Below are 26,746 nucleotides of genomic sequence, written 5' to 3'. Positions count from 1 at the left end.
TAATTCTGTGCCAAAGTCAGATTTACCCCAGAATAGTGAGTATTACCCTTTCTTCTACTGTAGTCACGTCACTGTTATTTTTTTTTAACTGGGATGGGTTATTAATAACAAATTGCATAAGTGAATATATGTATTGTGAAGGAACTGTGAATACCCCAAGTTCCTTAAATAAACGTCTGCAAGGTGATCTTGGATGGGTTCCAGCTATTATTCTCTTAATGATGAATTACCCCAAAATATGATGCCGTATCAAAGCAGTGAATAAAAACAAGCATAGGAGGCTAATTTGCTGATACGTTTATCACCAAAATTTGTAATAACACTAATAGCATAAGTGTCTGAACCTAACCACTTCAGCACATCATCAATGTGTTTCTTCCAATTCAGTTTCTCATCAATACACTTCCCCAGAAATTTGGAATATCCTGCCTTAGCAAGACATCAGTTCAAAGTCTGTATCTAACTATGGTGTTATGCAATTTGTTGTACAGAATTGTATATACTGTGTTTTCTCAAAATTTAGTGAGACTCCATTCACAGAGAATCCTTTAATAATTTTGTGGAAGGCATTATTTAAAATTTCCATGGCTAAATCTTGTTTTTTGAGTGTGATTACTACACTTGTATCATTGGCAACAAGAACTAGCTTTGCACCTTCATGAATATAGAGAGGCACGTCATTAATATCATATGTTAAGAACAATAAGGAACCCAAGACTGAACCCTGTGAAACACAATTCTTGATACCCCCAGTCAGAGCACTCTGCTGATTTTTACAGACTATCGGTACTGTTAATTTCAACCTTCTGAATTCTCCCAGTTAAATATGAATTAAACCATTTGTGCACAATACCTAAGCTTATGTAGAAGAATTTCATTATTTGCACGGTCAAAAACCTTTGAGAAATCACAAAATATCCCAGTGCGTGACGATCAGTTATTCAGAGCATTTAATATTTGATCAGTGAAGGCATATATATAACTTTCTATTGAAAAGCCTTTTTGAAAAGCAAATTGACATTTTGTTAGTTCTTCTTCTTCTTCTTTCGAATGGGCCAGCTAAGGACCACGATATTCAGCTTTTCAGCCTGGAGAAGGACTTGATGTTTGCCCAGTAATCCCGCATTCTCTGGCTATGTTTCTCCTTTCTCTCCTTTGTCCGAAGGGCGCCAGTCTTTTTACAGGGTGATCTGTCGTGAAACCTCTTTTCTTTTAGTATCCTTCTGAGAAGTGCTCGGTTTCTAATGTCACTTTCAGTTATGTTCAGTTCCTCAATGTCTTCCATGCTTAGTACTTCATTTTTACAAATATGTGAAGCTGCCCTTGAATACATAATTTTTTCAAGAATTTTGGGTACAGCTGTCGGAAGTGAGATTGGGCAGTAGTTAGTGTCAGACCTATGCCCTTCTTTATGCAATTGTTTAACAATAACATATTTCAGTATATCTGGAAAATCCCCCCCATGAACCATGGACCTTGCCGCTGGTGGGGAGGCTTGCGTGCCTCAGCGATACAGATGGCCGTACCGTAGGTGCAACCACAACGGAGGGGTATCTGTTGAGAGGCTAGACAAACATGTGGTTCCTGAAGAGGGGCAGCAGCTTTTTCAGTAGTTGCAGGGGCAACAGTCTGGATGATTGACTGATCTGGCCTTGTAACATTAACCAAAACGGCCTTGCTGTGCAGGTACTGCGAACGGCTGAAAGCAAGGGGAAACTACAGCCGTAATTTTTCCCGAGGACATGCAGCTCTACTGTATGATTAAATGATGATGGCGTCCTCTTGGGTAAAATATTCCGGAGGTAAAATACTCCCCCATTCGGATCTCCGGGCGGGGACTACTCAGGAGGACGTCGTTATCAGGAGAAAGAAAACTGGCGTCCTACGGATCGGAGCGTGGAATGTCAGATCCCTTAATCGGGCAGGTAGGTTAGAAAATTTAAAAAGGGAAATGGATAGGTTAAAATTAGATATAGTGGGAATTAGTGAAGTTCGGTGGCAGGAGGAACAAGACTTTTGGTCAGGTGATTACAGGGTTATAAATACAAAATCAAATAGGGGTAATGCAGGAGTAGGTTTAATAATGAATAAAAAAATAGGAGTGCGGGTTAGCTACTACAAACAGCATAGTGAACGCATTATTGTGGCCAAGATAGACACAAAGCCCATGCCTACTACAGTAGTATAAGTTTATATGCCAACTACCTCTGCAGATGATGAAGAAATAGATGAAATGTATGACGAGATAAAAGAAATTATTCAGGTAGTGAAAGGAGACGAAAATTTAATAGTCATTGGTGACTGGAATTCGTCAGTAGGAAAAGGGAGAGAAGGAAACATAGTAGGTGAATATGGATTGGGGGGAAGGAATGAAAGAGGAAGCCGCCTTGTAGAATTTTGCACAGAGCATAACTTAATCATAGCCAACACTTGGTTCAAGAATCATAAAAGAAGGTTGTATACCTGGAAGAATCCTGGAGATACTAGTAGGTATCAGATAGATTATATAATGGTAAGACAGAGATTTAGGAACCAGTTTTTAAATTGTAAGACATTTCCTGGGGCAGATGTGGATTCTGACCACAATCTATTGGTTATGAACTGCAGATTGAAACTGAAGAAACTGCAAAAAGGTGGGAATTTAAGGAGATGGGACCTGGATAAACTGAAAGAACCAGAGGTTGTAGAGAGTTTCAGGGAGAGCATAAGGGAACAGTTGACAGGAATGGGGGAAAGAAATACAGTAGAAGAAGAATGGGTAGCTCTGAGGGATGAAGTAGTGAAGGCAGCAGAGGATCAAGTAGGTAAAAAGACGAGGGCTAATAGAAATCCTTGGGTAACAGAAGAAATATTGAATTTAATTGATGAAAGGAGAAAATATAAAAATGCAGTAAATGAAGCAGGCAAAAAGGAATACAGACGTCTCAAAAATGATATCGACAGGAAGTGCAAAATGGCTAAGCAGGGATGGCTAGAGGACAAATGTAAGGATGTAGAGGCTTGTCTCACTAGGGGTAAGATAGATACTGCCTACAGGAAAATTAAAGAGACCTTTGGAGAGAAGAGAACCACTTGTATGAATATCAAGAGCTCAGATGGAAACCCAGTTCTAAGCAAAGAAGGGAAGGCAGAAAGGTGGAAGGAGTATATAGAGGGTTTGTACAAGGGCGATGTACTTGAGGACAATATTATGGAAATGGAAGAGGATGTAGATGAAGACGAAATGGGAGATAAGATACTGCGTGAAGAGTTTGACAGAGCACTGAAAGACCTAAGTCGAAACAAGGCCCCGGGAGTAGACAACATTCCATTTGAACTACTGATGGCCTCGGGAGAGCCAGTCATGACAAAACTCTACCATCTGGTGAGCACGATGTATGAGACAGGCGAAATACCCTCAGACTTCAAGAAGAATATAATAATTCCAATCCCAAAGAAAGCAGGTGTTGACAGATGTGAAAATTACCGAACTATCAGTTTAATAAGTCACAGCTGCAAAATACTAACGCGAATTCTTTACAGACGAATGGAAAAACTGGTAGAAGCCGACCTCGGGGAAGATCAGTTTGGATTCCGTAGAAATGTTGGAACACGTGAGGCAATACTGACCTTACGACTTATCTTAGAAGAAAGATTAAGAAAAGGCAAACCTACGTTTCTAGCATTTGTAGACTTAGAGAAAGCTTTTGACAATGTTAACTGGAATACTCTCTTTCAAATTCTGAAGGTGGCAGGGGTAAAATACAGGGAGCGAAAGGCTATTTACAGTTTGTACAGAAACCAGATGGCAGTTATAAGAGTCGAGGGGCATGAAAGGGAAGCAGTGGTTGGGAAAGGAGTAAGACAGGGTTGTAGCCTCTCCCCGATGTTATTCAATCTGTATATTGAGCAAGCAATAAAGGAAACAAAAGAAAAATTCGGAGTAGGTATTAAAATTCATGGAGAAGAAGTAAAAACTTTGAGGTTCGCCGATGACATTGTAATTCTGTCAGAGACAGCAAAGGACTTGGAAGAGCAGTTGAACGGAATGGACAGTGTCTTGAAAGCAGGATATAAGATGAACATCAACAAAAGCAAAACGAGGATAATGGAATGTAGTCAAATTAAGTCGGGTGATGCTGAGGGAATTAGATTAGGAAATGAGACACTTAAAGTAGTAAAGGAGTTTTGCTATTTAGGGAGTAAAATAACCGATGATGGTCGAAGTAGAGAGGATATAAAATGTAGACTGGCAATGGCAAGGAAAGCGTTTCTCAAGAAGAGGAATTTGTTAACATCGAGTATAGATTTAAGTGTCAGGAAGTCGTTTCTGAAAGTATTTGTATGGAGTGTAGCCATGTATGGAAGTGAAACATGGACGATAACTAGTTTGGACAAGAAGAGAATAGAAGCTTTCGAAATGTGGTGCTACAGAAGAATGCTGAAGATAAGGTGGGTAGATCACGTAACTAATGAGGAGGTATTGAATAGGATTGGGGAGAAGAGAAGTTTGTGGCACAACTTGACTAGAAGAAGGGATCGGTTGGTAGGACATGTTTTGAGGCATCAAGGGATCACAAATTTAGCATTGGAGGGCAGTGTGGAGGGTAAAAATCGTAGAGGGAGACCAAGAGATGAATACACTAAGCAGATTCAGAAGGATGTAGGTTGCAGTAGATACTGGGAGATGAAGAAGCTTGCACAGGATAGAGTAGCATGGAGAGCTGCATCAAACCAGTCTCAGGACTGAAGACCACAACAACAACAACATCTGGAAAATGCTCTGTTTCAGCGAGCTACTAAATATGTGACTGAGAATCCTACTTATCTGTTGGCAACAAGCCTTTAGTAATCTGATGGAAATGCCATCAGTTCCATAAAAGCTTTTACTTTTGAGTGAAATTATTATTTTCCTAATTTCGGTAGGAGGTTTCAATTTTATCAAATTGTGTAGGTATTGCCTCTTCCATATACAGCCAGGCATTTTCTACTGGATAAATGGATCCTATTTTCTCTACAACACTTAAAAATGATTATTAAAATATTTTCTACTTCTGACTTTTTGTTAACAAACCTTTCAGTGAGTTTGATAGAAGCACAGTCTTCCTGTGCTCTCAGTTGCTCTGTTTCCCTTTTCACAATATTCCAAATTGTTTTAATTTTATCATCAGAGGTGCTAATCTCAGACATAATGCACATATTTCTGGACATTTAATAAATTTTCTTAATACAGTGCAGTAGTGTTTATAATTTTTGACTGTTTCTGGGTCATTACTTCTTGTAGCTATAAGATACATTTCCCTTTTCTGTTTACAAGAATTTTTATCTGTTTAGTAAGCCATGGCATTTTAGACGGTTTCTTACTTTTAGATGGTTTCTAACAATTATGTTTCACTGTTTTCTTAGCCACAAAGGTATCCCAAAATAGTTTAAATTTTAAATAAGCATAAGGTTTCCTGTACACATCACCCCATTCTAACTGTTGCAAGCTTTCCCCAAAATTTGCAGTTGGAGGATTGTTTTGCATTTCTGTATGGAGCTATGTTATATACTGTAAGTAGCTATGCATCATGACCAGACAGACCATTCGTAACAGGAGAAGTGTGTATTTGATTTAATTTATCTTGGTGTACAAAAACATTATCTGTCAGTGTACTATGCACAAGCATAGTCAGTGTACTGCTTTCCTGTACTGCTAGAGTAGGAAAATCAATAACTGATGTCAAATTGGAAAAACCAAGTAATACTTTAAGATCAAGCTTTCTGTCATACTTCTTCAGAAAATCTACGTTGAAATCTCCACAAAGAGTAGTTTGCTTCCTTCTGTCTCACAGATAGCACAACAAAGAAGCCAAGTTTCTAAAAATAACTGAAAATTTCCCAGTTGGACCCTGTACACAGCTATAATTATAAAAGTACCATCATTGTTTAGTTGAAGCTCACATGCACAAGCTTCTGTATGTTGCTCTACACAAAATTTTTTAGTTCCTAAATTTTTCACACTAAGATAAATTTTAACATATATGGGAACTTCTTCACTCTCCATCGCATCCTTACTTGCATGTGCTGAATGCTTATATCCAGCTATGTTTATCTTTTCTATACCTATGCCTATATGATGTTCAGATAAGCATAGTACATCTATTTCATCCACAGTTTCTAAACTTCTAAACAAACAAGAAGGTCATCTACTTTGTTTTTTTTAATCCCCTGATATTGTGATGCAATATACTAATACTATTTTTCACTGTTCTTTTATGAGAATCTTGTGACATCGTAACATTATTTTTCGCTGTACTTTTATGACAATCTTGTGATATTTTAACGTCTCTAGTACCTGCCTGTCTGAGGTTTTCAATAAGCTTAATTTCATTCAATTTTGAGTCATTGGATACTTATGTTAGCCTAAAAAAGAGGTACTTTCCCTGAGTCTCAGGGCCCCCCTTTAAAGATTTTGCTATCACCCAAGCCGATTTACCTTTCCCCTTCCTATTGAGATTGTTATGTGTGTGCATTGGTTGTGGTATGTTTTCCATGTATGATGAAATACGAGATAAAATTGCCAGATCCTTGATTCGTGATCCAAACACATCAAGAACGAATGCCGGGCAAAGAATTGAAGTGAACTGACCAGTTGTTGTGGTAGTTTGGGAGCGGTGAACGGTTTGGACAGGCATGGCGTTGAGCACTCTGATCAGAGGGAACCAGCACCACCTTGTGAAGTGCCAAGTAATTTTAACGAGACCCTAGTTTATATATTTTCATAATATTAACTATCTGTTGCAGAATGTAATATGATTTTAAGATATTCTAATTATCAAACAACTGTCACATATGAAATTTTGTAACAAAGCAAATCCTGAACTCTAAACAAAACCCAGATTTTCAGTTTGTCACAGGTTATATTCAGCTGTAGAGTGAAGCTTTGTTGAGTAAATCTCATATTATTTAAGTTTTTCTTTCATTTTCATATTGGATGTGTTGTTGAGAGTGTCAATAAGACTTAATGTATGGCAGTGGGATTCTGTTCGGAAAAGAGCTTGTAGTCTTTGAATGAAAAATGACGTACTGTCTTGGAGATAAAACTGATTGACTTATGTTATTTTTCTTTTCGGCAAATCACACTAGGATTTTACAGCCGTTACCGGTTTCAGGATGCCAGTGGTCATCTTGAGCGTAAAACCAAATGCCTTTCAAACAGCTTGCAAGAACAGGATGTGCCTTTGACGATAACCACTGGCTGATCAATAGTGGCAACAGCTTTATGAAATGAAATGCCCATATGATTATTGTGACGAAAGGAAAAAATAAATAAAATATGATAAAACTGGAGCAATAAATATACGATATTAATTAATTACCGTAGTTTCAGAAAACAAACAGTGTTAAAGGTAGGTTCATGCAGTAAATTGCGTTGAGAAAAAAGGGTACTGCACCAAGGCATTGTTGCACCAACATTAAGCAAGGGCATGTTTTTTTATGTATTCTCCATAGCCTGTCAAATAGAAAACTTAAGTCGGCATGTATTTGTAGCCCATCACGTTATTTCTGTAAGACTAAATATATCGCATTGTGATGCGGATCGAAAAATATGTTTTGCTTCGCGGATGTAATCCATTTCTGACTTCGTTGATCAGTTTCTTTAAGATCGGCTCTGACCGCATAATAACTATGAAATAAAGGAGTGTAGTAGTTTATTCCAAGGATCTAATTTCAGATAACCTAAGAGCTAACAACGCTTGCCGTAACTGTCAAAATTTGAAACAACTATTGTATATTATCCAGAAAGAAAATGGAAAACGCCGTTGTAGCGGAAGTGTTATTAATAGCTTAGGCTCGGCGTCTGGAGTGACGTCTTTGTCACTGCTTTTACCTGGTTGCCTGCGTCTGAGACCGACTCCAACCACGCGTTCTTTTGTGTCTTTAAGAATCTTGCGCAAAACGTGTCAGGCAATTCGCTTACATGAATAGTACCAAAGCTTGTTTTTTGTGCCAGAAATTGCACCCCAAACTTATTCTTACACCGTGTGTAAAAAAGGAAATGTTGAATTTGATTGCTGATGAATTAAACGGTAGTGTTGCGGTTATCAGCAACGCGGATCTGGTAAGAATGTATACATAAGTGTGCATTTATTTCTTTCGTAGCCGGTATGAATAATTCCCGTATTCGATTTTTTCCTGACGCTGTACTTTCTTGCAGACATACGGTAGCCGATTCAGATTTTGAAACTTGCGTCTATTTTGAACTGGACGCACATTGACAGTATTTTCAAACAACTGTCAAATGCTTGCCCGGTTGTGCAAACTGTTATTGTTGTCAGTCGATAGTGTCACATAATTCCTCCATACATCTTATAATGTGAGTGCCGAGTTCTTATTCGCCGTTTGTGTGTGTGTGTGTGTGTGTGTGGCATTAGTACACTTGGTACAACTCTGCAATTTGCAGAGCGGCTGATTTTCCTGGGCATGTCATTAGTTATTAAAAATCATATGAGAGCACTGTATGTCAGACTTTTATAGCAAAGATTTTTCATTCGTTGCTTAACAATACATATTTTGACACGCATATTGTTGCAGTTTTCAGAAAAACATGCGGTATAAATTATGGAATTTTCTTTCATTTCAGACGGAAGGACATTGCATCTGCAAGAACCAAACGTCTCCGGAAATGACGGTAAATATTTGTTGCACGAAAACTTAATTCTTTGCTGTCATTTAAGAAACGAGTAATTATGAAGTAGAATAATAAACACACACAAGAAAGATTACCGAGGGAATTCCTTTTATAACAAATTTACTAAGTATCAATGGGCTGTTTGCCACTTGCCTGCTTTCAACCATGACACCATCGAAGTGGTGGGCGTTAATGACTCGTCGAAATCCAGTTTGTGTAAAAATTTGGACCTTAACTGTTACTGAAACTAATATAATGACACGAATTTGCTGGTTCCGCTGACTCACAACCATACTGTCACATTTCAACACAATATGATGAACTACTGTCTGAATGAAGCTGCATAATTATTCAGCCAGATCTTGGTAAGATTTCGAAGTTGTGGAAAGATTGGAAACTTGCTCTGAATGTTCAGAAATGTAAAATTGTGCACTTCACAAAATGAGAAAAAACATATTATCCTACAAGTATAATATCAATGAGTCACTGTTGGGAATAGTTAACTCATATAAATACCTGGGTGTAACACTTTGTTGTGGTATGAAGTGGAATGTTCAAATTGGCTCAGTCGTGGATAAAGCAGGCGCTAGACTTCAATTTAATGGTAGAATGCTGGGGAAGTGCAATGAGTCGACAAGTCAGATGCTTACAAATCACTTGTGTGTCTGGTTCCAGAATATTTTTCATGTGTGTGGCATCCACATAAAATAGGACCAATGGGCATATTGAATGTATACAGAGCAGGGCAGCACAAATGGCCACAGGTTTTTTTGATATGTGGGAAATTGTCACAGAGATACTGGAGGAAGAGAACTGGAAGACTCTTGAAGATAGACATAAACTATCTTGAGAAAGTCTCTTTACAAGGTTTCAAGAATTGACTTATGATGACTAGGGATATACTGCAACCCCCTATATATCACTCACATAGGTATAGTGAGGATAAGATTAGATTAACTACAGCATACACAGAGGTATTCAGACAATCATTCTTTCCATGCTCTGTATGTGAATGGAATGGGAAGAAACTCTAATAGTCAGCACAGTGGGATGTACCCTCTGCCATGCACGTCATGATGGTTTGCAGAGTAAAACTGTAGATACAGAACGTAGACCGTGGCAGATCTGTCGGGCACTACCAGTATAAAGATTTTGTATTCCCATTTATTGCCTTCACCAACTCAGTGAAACTACCACCTGTCAATCTAACCAACCTATGTTTGATCTTAATTCTTTATAGTGCTTCTGTGCCTCTGTTTGACATTAATTCTTTCCAGTGATACTGTAGGGGATAATAGTTTCTACCACTTCCAGAGTGACAAATTGCGTGATATACAGGTACACAATTCTCTGACCATTCTTCTTCCATGAGTAGACCCTGCGACTAAATTTGCAATAAACACCATTGATCGGATAATGCTCAAAATAAAGAGTAATCTGATTGTGGTAAGACTTATGGACGACAGAATCCCCCAAGCTGAAGTGAAAATTTTCTATTTAATTTGTGTCACTGTAGCTACTTCCATAATATTAATGGTCTTATGCCAATATTACTAGATACTACAAATCGTTGTGGTTTTTGCCCTTGAGGGTTATCGGAATCAGAGAGTGTTAACAGTTGTGGTACCCAGAATGAGGAAATTGTTACGCAGGGTACTACTGCAACAGCCTACATGCTTTCCAAGTTACAGGATTTAATTGTAATATTAATTAATATTGTTCACCTAGTGGCCTACAGTGAGTTTAATTTAATATTCTGACTCTTATTCGTTTTCTTTTTGGTTCAACGTGATTTTGATCAGCTTACTGTGTCTAACACTGTCTATTATGAATCTCCTTTATGGACAGATTGCATTTTCCGTGTAACCTACAAATAAATCGGGCAATGGCCTTGCCACAGTGGATACACCGGTTCCCGTGAGATCACCGAAGTTAAGTGCTGTCGGGCGTGGCCGGCACTTGGATGGGTGACCATCCAGCCGCCATGTGCTGTTGCCATTTTTCGGGGTGCACTCAGCCTCGTGATGCCAATTGAGGAGCTACTCGACCGAATAGTAGCAGCTCCGGTCAAAGAAAACCATCATAACGACCGGGAGAGCGGTGTGCTGATCACACGCCCCTCCTCTCCGCATCCTCCACTGAGGATGAAACGGTGGTCGGATGGTCCTGATGGGACACTTGTGGCCTGCAGACGGAGTGCTACAAATAAATCAAAGTCTGTTACCTGCTTTATTTATGGCTGAGCCTGTGTGATCATTCAATTTCATATCCCCATAGATTGTTACATCCAGATGTTTGTATGAATTTACTGATTCCAATTGTGACTTAGTGATATTGCAGTCATACATTATTGCATTTTGTGAGGTGCACAGTTTCACATTTCTGAATCTCTAAAGCAAGTTGCCAATCGTTTACCCTCTCGAAATCTTATCAAGATCTGACTGAATGTTGGGCAGACTCCCTTGCCATTCTAGTGCTTCATTATTGTACCATCTGCAAAAAAACCTGATACTTTTAGTACTATTTTTTTTTTAAATTGTTAATATACAACCTGAACAGCAAGGGTATCAACTCACATCCCTGGGGCATGACTGAAGTTACTTTTATGTCTGTTAATGACTCATCAAGATAATATTTTGCATCTAAAAAAAAATCCTAAATTTAGTAAAAAATTTCGTTTCATGCACCAAATGATCACATGTTCACTAACATGCATTTGAGTGGTACTGGGTGAAATGTATTTGAGAAATGAAGAAATACTGCATCCATCTGACTGTCTTCATCTTTGGCATTCAGGATGTCATGTGAGACAGACATAAGTTGGCTTTCAAATGACACATTTTCGGTATCCATGCTGGGTGGCATAACAGATGAATGTCAGTGATATTGGATGGTAGTTTTTTTTAATCCTTTCTGCTACCTTTCTTGTAGAGTGTGTGAATGAGCTTTCTTCCAACTACAGGGCACAGTATATTTTTAGAGGGATCTGTGGCATATTGTGAATAAAAGAAGGGCTGTCACAAATTCTGTTTAGCTCTGATATGAATTCAATCCAGCCCTGTGATCTCATTCAGTTGTGGCAGTGTCAATTGTTCATCAACACCACTGATACTACTATTTATATCCATTATCTTTACAGTGATACAAGAATTAAACTTCAGCAATATTCTTGTATCTTTCTTTGCAAAGGAAAGTTTGAAAATAGAGTTTCACAGTTTTGCTTTTGCTTTGTCACCCTCAGTATCATTTCTTGTGTAATCTATGAGTGACTGGGCACTTGACTTTGGTGCCAGTAATAACATTTTCATATGACCAGAATTTCTGTGGGTTTTGTGCATTGGGCTTTGGACAAGAGAAACACCTCTTTGTTGAGACCTGTGCTTTGTTGTACAGGTATTGTGCAGAATTTCTGTTTCTTTAGAGAGACTATGCCAGAGAGGCTCCGTTCCATCATGAACTGTTCTACTACCTTACACCTATCCAATATGTGCTCAACAATGTAGAAAAAGATAGATTTTCACTTACTATAAAGAAGAAATGTTAAGTTACAGACAATTACAGACAAGCTTAATTAAAAGACACATACACAGAGTTCAGGCCACAACTTTCATCAGCAAAGGAGAATCACACATCATTGATACACAGAAGCAAGCACGCCTCATGTAGACATGAACGCCAACTCTGGCAGCTTGGACCAGATTGCAACTATCACTTGGGACGCAAGCAGCAATCTGGAAGGAATGAGGAAGGGAAGGGATAGTAGTGTAAGGGTTGGGGGACAGACGAATGCTGTCAGGTGGAGTAAGCAGAAACTAGAATGCCAACAGACGCAACATCAGGAGGTTGTGGGACAGGGAGGTGGCAAAAAAGGGAGAGAAGCAGGGAAAGATGAGTAGGTGCGTTGGCAGAGGGTGGCAAACAGAGAGGCTGGGGGAAAAGAACGGGGAGCAGTTTATAGGGCAGAGGCTGTGGGAACAGTATGTTATTATAGGTTGAGGCTGGGATAATTATGGGAGTGGAGAATGTGTTGTAAGGATAACTCCCATCTGTGGAGCTATGGAGCTTAGAGGGGAGGTTCCAGATGACTTGGGTGGTGAAGCAGACACTGAAATCGAGCATTTTATGTTCAGTTGCATATTGTGCCACAGGGTGATGTACTTTGCTCTTGGCCGTAGTTTGGCAGTGACCATTCATCCTGGTGGACTGTTGGTTGGTAGTCATACCAATATAAAAAGTTGTGCAATGATAGCAGCAGAGCTGGCAAATGACAGGACTGGTTTCACAGGTAGCCTGGCCGCTGATGGATAGGATGAACCTGTGACAGGGCTAGAATACAAATTGCTGAGTGGGTGGATTGGGCAGGTCTTGCACCTGATTCTTCCACTGGAATATGATCCTTGTGGCAAAGTGTTGGGATTTGTAGTGACGTAGGGATGGGCTAGAATGTTGTGGAGGTTGCGTGGACAACAGAACACCACTTTAGGAGGGGTGGAAAGGATCTCAGATAGGGTGTCCTGTGTTTCAGGGCATGTTGATAGGTAATCAAAGTTTGTGCAAAGGATGTGGTTCAGTTGTTCCAGTCCGGGGTGGTACTGGGTGACAAAGGGGGCACTCCTTTGTGGCCAGTTCTTGGGGGTCTTGGGAGGATTGTGGTGTAAGGGGAAATGGCATGGGAGATATGTTTGCGGACTAAGTCTGGGATATAGTGCCTGTTTGTGAAGGCCTTCTTCTGATTTCTGCATTGGAAGTGCTTCTCTGCTGCCAATCCCTTCAACCAAAATCAATGTAATTCCAACATTGAACCCTGCCTTTTCCGCTTCATACTACCATCCAATTGTGATCCTCCCCCTCTTCCACCTAGCCACCTGCTGGTCACCTTCAAGGAATTCCTTACCTTCAACTTAGCCTCACTATTCTTCCCCAAGTCCCTTCCACAGAACATGAACCTTTCAGAAGAAGAAAGAATAGCTATACACAACCTCAAGCAAATCCTGAACTACTCATCCTACCTGCTGACAAAGGTTCCACCACTTTTGTTCTGAATCACAGTGAGTTCATGGCAGAATACCTCTGCCAATTATTATGACTCCTCCACCTATTAACTCGATCAGAGTGATCCCATCCCAGAATTCCAACCTGCTTAGGCCCTTCCCAGAACCTCTAACCTGAATTCATTTCTCTACTCACACCTAAGAAATTCTGCACATCCACCTTCTACATGCTCCCAAAAATGCACAAACACAACAATCCTGGATACCCGGTTGTGGCTGGTTATTGTGCCCCTAATGAAAGAATTTTGGCCCTCATTGACCAACACCTCCAACCAATTGTCCGTAATCAAGCCTCACACGTCAAAGACACCAATCACTTCCTTCACTGTTTCTCCACCATCCCTACCCCATTACCTCCTCAATCCCTGTTCGTCACTGTTGATGCCTTCTCCCTATACACCAACATCCCTCATGCCCCTGGTTGTACTGCTATTGAACACTACCTTTCCCAACGCCTTTCAGCCTCCAAACCCACTAGGGTCATTCCATGTTAACTCTCCTAGGGGTCTCCACTTTACCCTCTCTAATACTGAGGAAATTTTTACAGTGATGTACATACAGAACTTACATGAAGCACCCCAAATTACAGTTGACATTGCAAATTAAAGGAGTAAATCATCAACTTTGTTTTACCATTACTCAGTATCTAACAGACCTGCCATACTGAAACTTAGTGATCCTGTACAACTTTTGGGTACAATAGCTTAATTGTAGAACTAAAAGTCAAATTATAGTAAATTCATCATAAATATGCTTTCAAAGTGGGTCATACATCTTGTCATAACAGATCTTGACCATACTTTATCTTCTTGTATCTACTGAAAGAATAACTTTCTGAAACTGATTCTATATGCACCTGCAGCCTGTCAGCATGTCAAAAAGCTCTGCAAGTGGCACCTGGATTGCTCAAATAACAACTAAGTTAGCTAAGTTTAAAGTCTACTAAAAAAAATTTAATTAGTCAATTTTGGCCCATTTTTCAAGAGGTCATATCTAAAAAATGACGCCATTGAAAAGAGCTCACTTAATTTGATCAGGAGAAGTTGTTTTTATTTTTGAGACAGACAAGTTTAGTGACAACAATGGAGTTTAAAAACATGCTTCAGCAATGATTCTGAAGCACACTGTTGTGTAGTGAATGTTTGGATTTAATGTTGTCTTTTTTAAATGATGCAAAGTCTGAAATATACAGAACGTTTACATTATCAAATATTGATACAAAAGGCAATTGGAAGTAAAAACTGAATTGTAGTTTACTGGATATCAAAGACATTTCAGTGCCTTGTAGCATGGCCTTGCAGACAATTCTGGATGTCATCTGAAAACATATACACATCAACAAGGCTTAAAACATATCAAAGAATTTTCAGTAGAACAACAAGAGTTACTAAACCAAAGAAGTGAAATATGTCTTACTGAAAATGCACAAATATGTTTCATCACAAAGCAGTACTTTTGGACAAGTATGAATTTCTACAAAGATTCTGTTGTAACCCTCTTGGTGGGGGGGAAAAAAAAATTCTGTAAAACTGTTAATATAGAAACAGCAAAACAACTGGAAGCTACAATAGAGAGCAGTGTGAAATCTGGCCAGTTCTGTCCAACAGGCAGAAAAATATTTTCAGCAAGAAAAGCAGAAAAATCTCAAGTCATCTTCATCCCAGTCATAAGATGAACCAGAGTTAAACCAGCAGAATCAGTCGATTCAACTCCTTTTGATGTCTCCCTTCTGAAATTTCAGAGGGTATCAACAAGTGATGCCAAAGGTTTCGCAAAACGAAAAATAAGCAAAACTCAAGAAGCAATTGTGAATAACATTGCTGCTGCTGAAGGCTTCGACCCGAAAGGTTTTCAAACACCTAGTACAAGCAAGGTATGTCCTGATTGTGAATACTATAAGCAGCTGATTAAAGAATTGAAAGAAAAGTTGCAGTTGTCAAGGCAGCCTCAAAAATTGCAAATTGTGACATTAGTACCTCAAAGCTGGACTATAAAAGAGAGAATGCTAGAATAGGCATTTCATAAAGAACGATAAAAGCAGCTAGGAATTTAAAGTCAGAAAATGGTGTATTAGCTGTGCCAAAGAACAAATGTGGCAAGATGATTTCAGATGAAATAAAAGTAAGAAAGGTGAACTTTCTTCATAATGAAGAATTTAGCCAAATTTTCCCGGGTAAAACGGAGTGTGTATCAATTAGAATAGAGGGAAAGAAAATTTTGATGCAAAAATACCTTCTGAAAATAATTTCAAACAATGGAAAATCCAGGATGGGTGAAAAGGAAAGTTGCTACTCACCATATAGCGGAGATGCTGAGTCGCAGATAGGCTCAACGAAAAGACTCTTACAATTAAGCCTTCGGCCGTTAAGGCCTTCGTCAATAATAGAACACACGCACGCGCTCACACACACACACACACACACACACACACACACAGAGCCTCCTCCTTACCCCCACCCAGTCACCACTCCCATCGTGCACTGGTGTTGCTGCTCGCAATGTGGTTTCTGTTGCCTGAGACTGCAGTTGTGTGTGTGTGTGTGTGTGTGTGTGTGTTTGGAAAGCTTTAATTCTAAGAGTCTTTTTGTTGTGCTTATCTGCAACTCAGCATCTCCACTATATGGTGAGTAGCAACTTCTGAATAATTTGAAAGAAATGTTTGCAGTCTATCGACTTCTTCATGGGCTTGGAATCGGATTTTCCAAATTTTTTTATTGACGAAAATGTAAAATTGATGCTTGGAAGCTGTCCAATTAAAGAAGATTGCTAGCACAATATTTGATTTGGAATCCAAAGTCTGCATGCTCCATAGGGGTGAAATCTGTCCAGGGAAGGAACTTCTGCAGCAGTTTTTAGAAAGCAACTTTGAAGACAGTGAACCAGATGATACTGTTGAGTTAAAACAGTGGTTGCACATTGATAGACACACATTAAAAACCAAGCATATGACCACTGAGGATTTTATTGAAGATCTGAAGATCTGATTTTGAAAATTGACAAACTTTCCACTCATCATTATATTGCAAAACAACAAAGCAAACACTTAAAGTGCATAAAAGAAAGCACGAAGCCAACTGAACTATTCATATTAATGGATTTTGGTGAAAATTATTCATTCATTGTCCAAGATGCAGCTCAAGGTTTTCATTGGCATAACAGCCAAACAACTTTACGCCCACTTGTTGTGTATTTCAGAAATAACTTGGACATCAACAGCATCAGACAACAGCCTGAAATGTGATGCAATCACTGTACATGCTTTCTTCATGATGTTAATAGATCACACATTTACTGCTTTGGTGATGGGCAGCAACACAGTACAACTTGAAAAATTTTCTGAAGCTTTACCAGCATCAAAATGACTGGAATCTCAGCTGAATGGTACTTTTTTGCTACAAGCCATGTTAAATCTCCCTGTGATGGATTTGGAGGAACTTTAATTTGTCTGGCAGCAAGAGCAGGCCTTCAAAGGCCAACTGAGGTCCAGATTTTGATAACAACTGATTTGTTTAAATACTGTACAAATAATCTCTGTGGAATCCAATTTGTTTTTGTTTCAAAAGAAGAAATTCAAGTATCGAAAACTGAGCAGGAAGAACGGTTTTAAAATGGCCGCACAGTATCAGGAACAAGAGACAATCACCACTTTGTGCCATTAAATGAAACGCAAGTTTGTATTAGAAGAGTATCCAGTGATATAAATTGTTTTGTGGTAATTTTTGACCAAAGTCAAACAATAGTTTCCTACAGAATTATTGCAGCCTTACAACCAGGCCGATACATTACCTGTATTTATGATGGAAAATGATGGATTTGTAATGTCTTTGAAGTTTCACATGAAGAAAATGATGTCAGTTTAATGCACCCCGGTGGACCTGCACATTTATTCTATTGGTGAGTAAGGCAGGATGTTTGTTGGATTCCAGACCAATACATTATTTCTGTCATTCCAGCTCCAACAGCAGCAAGAATGGGCCAACATTATAGCTTGCTAGAGTCAACTGTAACTCCTATTAGTAATACATTTCAGCAACTGAATGAATGAGAACTGAAGTATTGTGATTTAGGAACCATAAAGAGTAAGACTGGTAGTGGTAAAGATACCATGGACCAACACAAGAGTGTGCGATTGTGTATTTTTTAATGTGATGGAAATGTAAGTTTGTTTGTTTTTAAATGCAACATCTCAAAATAAAAACAACTTTTTCTGATCCAACCAGATGTGTTCTTTTCAGTGGTGCTCAGAAAAATCAGATTTAAGGGATCCCTTTTGAGGTATGACCTCCTGAAAGTGAGCCAGAATTGACTAATTAAATTTTTGAGTAGATGTTGAACTTAGAAAACTTAGTTTTTATTTGAGCAGCCTAGATGCCACTTGCTGACTTTTTTGACATGCTTACAGGCTGCAGAGGACTAAAGAATCAGCTTCAGAAAGTTATTTTTTCAGTAGATACAAGCCAATAAGCTATAGTCAAAATTCATTACGACATTTATGAGACACTTTGATAGCATATTATGATGAATTAACCATAATTTGACTTCTCGTTCTACAACCAACCTATTGTACCCAAAAATTTGAACAGTCACAAAGTTTTAGCATGGCAGATACTGAGCAGTGATAAAACAAAGTTGATGATTTATTCTTTAAGTTGTAAAGCCAAAAAACTGTTGTTGTGGTCTTCAGTCCTGAGACTGGTTTGATACAGCTCTCCATGCTACTCTATCCTGTGCAAGCTTCTTCATCTCCCAGTACCTACTGCAACCTACATCCTTCTGAATCTGCTTACTGTATTCATCTCTTGGTCTCCCTCTACGATTTTTACCCTCCACGCTGCCCTCCAATACTAAACTGGTGATCCCTTGATGCCTGAGAACATGCCCTACCAACCGGTCCTTTCTTCTTGTCAAGTTGTGCCACAAATTCCTCTTCTTCCCTATTCTATTCAATACCTCCTCATTAGTTACGTGATCTACCCATCTAATCTTCAGCATCCTTCTGTAGCACCACATTTAGAAAGCTTCTATTCTCTTCTTGTCCAAACTATTTATCGTCCACGTTTCACTTCCATACAAATTCTTTCAGAAACGACTTCCTGGCACTTAAATCTATACTCCCTCAGCATCACCCGACTTTATTCGACTACATTCCATTATCCTCGTTTTGCTTTTGTTGATGTTCATCTTATATCCTCCTTTTAAGACACTGTTCATTCTGTTCAACTGCTCTTCTAAGTCCTTTGCTGTCTCTGACAGAATTATAATGTCATCGGCGAACCTCAAAGTTTTTATTTCTTCTCCATGGATTTTAATACCTACTCCGAATTTTTCCTTTGTTTCCTTTACTGCTTGCTCAATATACAGATTGAACAACATCGGGGAGAGGCTACAATCCTGTCTCACTCCCTTCCCAACCACTGCTTCCCTTTCATGTCCCTCGACTCTTATAACTGCCATTTGGTTTCTGTACAAATTGTAAATAGCCTTTCGCTCCCTGTATTTTACTCCTGCCACCTTAAGAATTTGAAAGAGAGTATTCCAGTCAACATTGTCAAAAGCTTTCTCTAAGTCTACAAATGCTACAAACGTAGGTTTACCTTTTCTTAATCTAGTTACTAAAATAAGTCGTAGGGTCAGTATTGCATCATGTGTTCCCATATTTCTATGGAATCCAAACTGATCTTCCCCAAGGTCGGCTTCTACCAGTTTTTCCATTCGTCTGTAAAGAATTTGCGTTAGTATTTTGCAGCCATGACTTATTAAACTGATAGTTCGGTAATTTTCACATCTGTCAACACCTGCTTTCTTTGGGATTGGAATTATATTCTTCTTGAAGTCTGAGGGTATTTTGCCTGTCTCATACATTTTGCTCACCAGATAGTAGAGTTTTGTCAGGACTGGCTCTCCCAAGGCTGTCAGTAGCTCTAATGGAATGTTGTCTATTCCCGGGGCCTTCTTTCGACTCAGGTCTTTCAGTGCTCTGTCAAACTCTTCACACAGTATCATATCTCCCATTTCATCTTCATCTACATCCTCTTCCATTTCCACAATATTGTCCTCAAGTACATCGCTCTTGTATAGACCCTCTATATACTCCTTCCACCTTTCTGCTTTCCCTTCTTTGCTTAGAACTGGGTTTCCATCTGAACTCTTGATATTCATACAAGTGGTTCTCTTTTCTCCGAAGGTCTCTTTAATTTTCCTGTTGGCAGTATCTATCTTACCTCTAGAGAGATAAGCCTCTACATCCTTACATTTGTCCTCTAGCCATGCCTGCTTAGCCATTTTGCACTTCCTGTCGATCTCATTTTTGAGACGTTTGTATTCCTTTTTGCCTGCATCACTTACTGCATTTTTATATTTTCTCCTTTCGTCAATTAAATTCAATATTTCTTCTGTCACCCAAGGATTACTATTAGCCCTCGTCTTTTTACCTACTTGATCCTCAGCTGCCTTCACTACTTCATCTCTCAAAGCTACCCATTCTTCTTCTACTGTATTTCTTTCCCCCATTCTTGTCAGTTGTTCCCTTATGCTCTCCCTGAAACTCTGTACAACCTCTGGTTCTTTCAGTTTATCCAGGTCCCATCTCCTTAAATTCCCACCTTTTTGCAGTTTCTTCAGTTTTAATCTACAGTTCATAACCAATAGATTGTGGTCAGAGTCCACATCTGCCCCTGGAAATGTCTTACAATTTAAAACCTGGTTCCTAAATCTCTGTCTTACCATTATATAATCTATCTGAAACCTTCTAGTATCTCCAGGGTTCTTCCACGTATACAACCTTCTTTTATGATTCTTGAACCAAGTGTTAGCTATGATTAAGTTGTGCTCTGTGCAAAATTCTACCAGGTGGCTTCCTCTTTCATTTATTACCCCCAATCCATATTCACCTACTACGTTTCCTTCTCTCCCTTTTCCTACTACCGATTTCCAGTCACCCATGACTATTAAATTTTCATCTCCCTTCACTATCTGAATAATTTCTTTTATTTCATCATACATTTCTTCAATTTCTTTGTCATCTGCAGAGCTAGCTGGCATATAGACTTTTACTACTGTTGTAGACGTGGGCTTCGTGTCTATCTTGGCCACAACAATGCGTTCGCTGTGCTGTTTGTAGTAGCTTACCCGCATTCCTATTGTTTTATTCATTATTAAACCTACTCCAGCATTACCCCTATTTGATTTTGTATTTATAACTCTGTAGTCACCTGACCATAAGTCTTGTTCCTCCTGCCACCGAACTTCACTAATTCCCACTATATCTAACTTTAACCTATCCATTTACCTTTTTAAATTTTCTAACCTACCTGCCCGATTAAGGGATCTGACATTCCACACTCCGATCCATAGAATGCCAGTTTTCTTTCTCCTGATAACGACGTCCTCCTGAGTAGTCCCTGCCCGGAGATCCGAATGGGGGACTATTTTACCTCCGGAATATTTTACCCAAGAGGACGCCGTCATCGTTTATCCATACAGTAAAGCTGCCTGCCCTCGGGAAAAATTACGACCATAGTTTCCCCTTGCTTTCAGCCGTTCGCAGTACCAGCACAGCAAGGCCGTTTTGGTTAGTGTTACAAGGCCAGATCAGTCAATCATCCAGACTGTTGCCCCTGCAACTACTGAAAAGGCTGCTGCCCCTCTTCAGGAACCATACGTTTGTCTGGCCTCTTAACAGATACCCCTCCATTGTGGTTGCACCTACGGTACGGCTATCTGTATCACTGAGGCACGCAAGCCCCCCACCAACGGCAAGGTCTATGGCCTTTACAAAAAGGTGGCTAGTATCGCAGCCATATGGAGCTGTAATTTGGCAGTGCTCTGTTTAAGCCGTATACATACATCCTGTAAAAATTTAATCGAAACCGAAGATGGTCGAGTGGGGAGCTTACCTAAATTCAAACCACTTGATATGGAATGACCTGTTACTTCAGTCCTCATACACCTTACTAACTTTATCCTAATCCTCAACTCCTTCTCCTTTGAAAGGACTGTATACAAACAAATCCATGGCACAGTCATGGGCACCTGCCATGGCACCCTCCTATGCCAACCTATTTTTGAGCCATCTAAAGTCCTTCCTAGTCTCCCAAAACACCAAACCCTTAATCTGGTTCATGCTCGCTGATGATATTTTAATGATCTGGACTCAGGGCCAAGATACCTCATTGTAATTCCTTCACAACCTCAACACCTTCTCTCCCATCCACCTCAACTGGTCCTCATCAACCCAGAGTGCCACCTTCCTGGATGTATACCTCCTACTTTCTGATGGATCCATCCACACCTCCATCCACATTAAACCTACCAACCACCAACAGTACCTGCATTTCAACAGCTGTCATCCCTTTCATACTAAAAAATCCCTACCATACATCCTGGCCACTGGGGGATGGCATATTTACAGTGACAGAAGCTCCCTTGCTCAGTATTCTGAGGGACTTCACAAAGAGGCACTATCTCCCAGACCTAGTCCACAAACAGATCCCCCGTGCTATTTCCTCTCACACCCCCAATTCTCCCACCACTCCCAACAACCAGTCACAAAGGAGTGCCCCCCTTCATCACCCAGTACCATCCCAGACTGGAACTAGTTAACCACATCCTTAAGCAGCGGTTTGATTACTTACCATCATGCCATGAGATGAGGGACATACTACCTGAGATCCTTCCCACCTTTCCTAATGAGGTGTTCCCGTTGCCCACTCAACCTCCGCAACATTCTAGTCCATTCCTATGCCACTCCCAATCCCAACCCCTTGCCACAAGGATCATATTCCTGTGAAAGACCGAAGTGCAGGACCTGCCCAATTCTATTCTGGCTCTGTCACAGGTTTATCCTACCCATTCAAGGGCCAGGCTGTCTGTGACAGCAGCCCTGTCATTTACCAGCTCTGCTGCAATCATTGCACAGCCTTTTACGTTGGTATGACTACCAGCCAGCTGTCCACCAGTATGAATGGCCACCACCAAACTGTGGCCAAGAGCAGAGTAGATCACCCTGTGGCACAACACGCAGCTGAGCATAACAAGCTAGATTTCAATGGCTGCTTCACTACCATAGGCATATGGATCCTTCCCTCCACCACTGCACAAGTGGTAACTATACTTGCAACACATTTTCTGCTCCTATAATTATCCTTGCCTTAACATCAGGTAATATACCGTCGCCACACTGTCCACCCAACAGTTTCCACCCCCAGTGTCCTATCATCATCTCTCCATTTTCATCTGCAAACGTCTGTTTGCCATCCTCTGCCAATGCATCTGCCCATCTTTTCCCGCTCTTCTCATTTTTCGCTCCTTTTTTACCCATTTCTCTGCCCGACAACCTCCTGACACTGTGCCTGTTGTCATTCTAGTCCCTGCACACACCTCCAGACTGTGTTTGTCTCTCCTCCCATCAGTACACTACTACCCCTTCCCTTCCCCGCCCTCTCCAGATTTCTGCTTGCATCCCAGATGATACATGCATTGTGGCCTGAGCTGCCAGAGTTTGCGGTCATGTTTGCATGAGGTGTGTTTGCCTGTGCGTGTGGATGGTGTGTGTTTCTCTTTTGCTGATGAAGACTGGGCCTGAAAGCTTTATGTAAGTGTCTTTTAATTGTGCATATCTGATGCAACTTAACGTGTCTTCTTTACAGTAATTAGCAATCTGTCTTTATCATTTATTTCAGTGTGCAAGTTGAACACGGCTATATATTTTTGCCATTGGTGTTCTTGTCCTATTTAGGCATTTAAGTCTCCCAGTGCAATTTTGATGTCATATCGTGGTAATCTGGAACACATCTGGCCTAATGTTTCATAGAATTTGTCCTCAGTTGTGTCATGGAAACTTTCTGAGATGTTTCTATATGTACCCCTGATCCTGAGATAGGGTATCCCTTCATTGACGTATTGTCGTGTCATCAAATTGAGCATTATTTTATTATGTAGTGGAAATACTGTCCCAAATACATGATGACCATGTTTGTTTGCACTGTATATGACTGTACAGTTTTCGTTCTGTGTATGCCTTGTCCAGGCCATCTCTCTCCTGCAGGATTGTAATATTCATCTTGTACTCTGTTAGTTCTTCATCAAGTATCTTTGTCTGTCGTGCAGCGTGTAGTGTTTGTGGTGTTCTTACATTCCATGTTCCTATTTGTAGTCCTTTATTTGTAGGCTTGTTTCGTTTTCCATGACATCCATTCCAATACGAGGCAGGGTGTGAGTGTGTAGGAACCCTCTAATTTTTTACAATGTTGAATGATTAGTCCAATGATTAACTCTTCCACTTTATCCAGGCTTGGGACCGGATGCAATTCTATCTTCCTTCCAGGCGTGGCTCATCAACTTCGCCACAGCTAGAAACATGTAAATTGACAGTGCATCATTCCCTGTAGAGGCATAACATAAAGTAACATAGACCTCCCTGGTTGGGCTAACTAGGAACCAAAAAGACCATGTGTTATTATTATTATTAATAATAATTTATTATTTACGTTTTATGTCCTTCATTGCACCACTCTAGCCAACTTTATACAAAGAATTTTTCGGTTTCCTGTCAGCCCAGTACTTCTTGATTCTCTCAGATCTCATCCTTCTTTCTTCATCAGAAATCACCCTTCTTATTGTCTGTTTGTTGATTCTCACTTGCAGTCTGGTTTGTTTGTCTGTGAGTTTCCTCAGTTGTCAGTTTTGTTTCTTAGGTCTTCCAATGTAATCTGTAGCTCATCCATATCTTCCTTGATTTCTGTAATCCACTTAATGTTGCACTTACTATTCCACAATTTTTCTATTATTCTCCTGATGATCCTGTTCTCTGGTGTTCTGATTAGATGTCCAAAAAGTGAAATGCGTATTTTCCTGATTGTACTCATTACCAGTTCTATTCCTTGTAGACTGTTTCTTTTGTAGCTAGTCTCCAGTGTCCATCTTTCTGGTACGATTTGTTGATGCACATTCTGATGATTCGTGTCTCTATTTTGAGTATTTTGTCTATTTGTGCAGTGTTAGTTGTTTTGAAGATGGTTTCACTTGTGTGTGTTATATCTGGTTGAGTGGCTGTTTTGTAGTGTTTTAATTTTGTCGCTATTGACAGGCTTTTTGTGTTGGCCATGTTGGCTTTTCATTGAGGTTCTACCTATGTTATGATTTCTCCCAGATATTTAAATTTATCTACAATTTTGATTTTTTGGTTTCCTATGGAAATTTTGTTTATGAGTGGTGGGTCAGTCAACATGATGACTGGTTTTTCAAAGTATATTCCAAGACCAACTTTCTGTGCTATTTCCTGTAGTGAGATAACTTGTTGTTTGGTTTCCTGAATACTGTTGGACAAGAGAGCAAGGTCATCAGCAAATCCTAGACAATTTAAACTTAAGTTGTCATTGGGTCTTCCAGTTTGGATGTTCTTTGGGTTAGTCTTGTACCATTCCCTCACGTGTTAATAGAGGAAAAACGTAAAAAGGCAGCAACAGGTGTTAGGACAGTGAGAGGGGCTGATATTGGATTAGACCATTCTCTTGTGCTTGTAAAGATGAAACAATCATTATCAAAACAACCAAGTATGAGCAACAGTGGCAAAAGAACATGACGAGTAGATGTGAGTAGGCTAAGAGAAGAGGAAGCAAATAAGCAGTTTAAGATTTAGCTCAGAAGTAGTTTCACGAATTAAAGATTGAAAGCAACAGGAAAGAAGGTGAAAATACAGATACAGAGTGGAACAAGATAACTACAGCTATAAAGAAGAAAGCACAGGAACTATTAGGAGATAACAATAATAGCAATATCAGACACAAACCATGGTTCAGTGAAACATGTAGGAAAGCAGTTCAGGCCAGGAAGACAGCTGGCTATGATAAGCAAAGACAAATGTGAAAACCCAATAAAATTCAGGACAGCCATGAGATAAGTGGCGAAAACAATCAGGCAACAGAAAAGATCATTCATAAATAAACAGATAGAGAAGGCAGAGGAGGACTACAGCCAGAACGTTAGTAAACAGTTTTACAGGACAAAGAGAAGTTATAAAAATGAGAACAGAGCTAAGCCTGTGATAATGAAGGATGAGAATGGAAAACCGTTCACTGCAAATGAAACGAATCTAGAGAACTGGAGAAGATACTTCAAGGAACTGCTGAACGAGACCGGTAGACAACTAAGACAATGAAAACAGGCCAGAAAACAACCAGAACGTACAACCATTTGTCAAAGAACCAACTCTGATGGAAGTGAAGGAGGCAATAAAAAGACTGAAAAATGAGATGGCCCCAGGCATTGACATGATATCAACAGAGCTAATCAAAGAAGGGGAGACAAGACATATGAATGGCTAGCCAAATTGATAAAAGAGGTGAGGAGGCAAGAAGTAATGCTGGAGGAATCGAAAACTGCTGCTGTATGTTTCATATACAAGAAGGGAAACAAAATGTTGTGACAGAACTATAGAAGAATATCACTGCTATGCATGTGCTATAAAATAATGTCAAGAATCATACTGAAGAGGCTCAACACATGCACTGAAGAAACATTAGGCACAGCACAAGTGAGGTTCAGAAAGGGTAAGTCAACAGTTGAGCAAATATTCACACTAAGACAAATGCTAGATAAGTCAAGATACCTTCTGTATGTATATAGACTTCAACAAAGCATATGACAGCATAGTGAGAGAAGAGATGTGGAGGATAATCACAGAGTGTGGGATGCTGGACAAGCTGATAAAGCTAATAAAATGTGTGTGATGGAATCAAAGTGTAGATGAAGGTACAGGGGGAGTTCTCAGAAACATTTGAGGTAAAAACAGGAGTGAAACAGGGAGATATACCACCAACCCTGTTCAATTTGGCACTCAACAACATCCTGAGGAGAGTAACACAATAATGTGCCTGAGTCACCATAGGGAAAAAGATAAATGTTCTGGCTTTTGTGGATTATATTGTGGTGATCCGTTGAAAATAGTTCTAAGTATAAATGGAAATGAAACAAAGTTCCTGGTAATCGGAAGCAGATCTCCGTTAGGACCAAACCATCTGACAATCAGGAAATGAACAACATA

The 26,746-nt window shown here is 39.7% G+C and overlaps 1 protein-coding gene and 1 pseudogene across 1 annotated transcript in view; both read left to right on the top strand.

Moving 5' to 3' along the window:
- Window positions 1-26,746, top strand: part of LOC126188442 (centromere-associated protein E-like) — a 618,456-nt gene that overhangs the window by 194,440 nt on the left and 397,270 nt on the right. The window contains exon 13 of the mRNA XM_049930047.1: window positions 8,606-8,653. Within this exon, the coding sequence (XP_049786004.1) occupies window positions 8,606-8,653 (48 nt within the window). The remainder of the gene's footprint in view (window positions 1-8,605; window positions 8,654-26,746) is intronic.
- On the top strand, window positions 10,535-10,651 carry LOC126189388 (5S ribosomal RNA; annotated as a pseudogene).

Source organism: Schistocerca cancellata, chromosome 5 (assembly GCF_023864275.1).
Source record: "Schistocerca cancellata isolate TAMUIC-IGC-003103 chromosome 5, iqSchCanc2.1, whole genome shotgun sequence".
Taxonomy (NCBI): Eukaryota; Metazoa; Arthropoda; class Insecta; order Orthoptera; family Acrididae; genus Schistocerca; species Schistocerca cancellata.
This window is presented reverse-complemented; position numbering and strand designations above follow the sequence as displayed.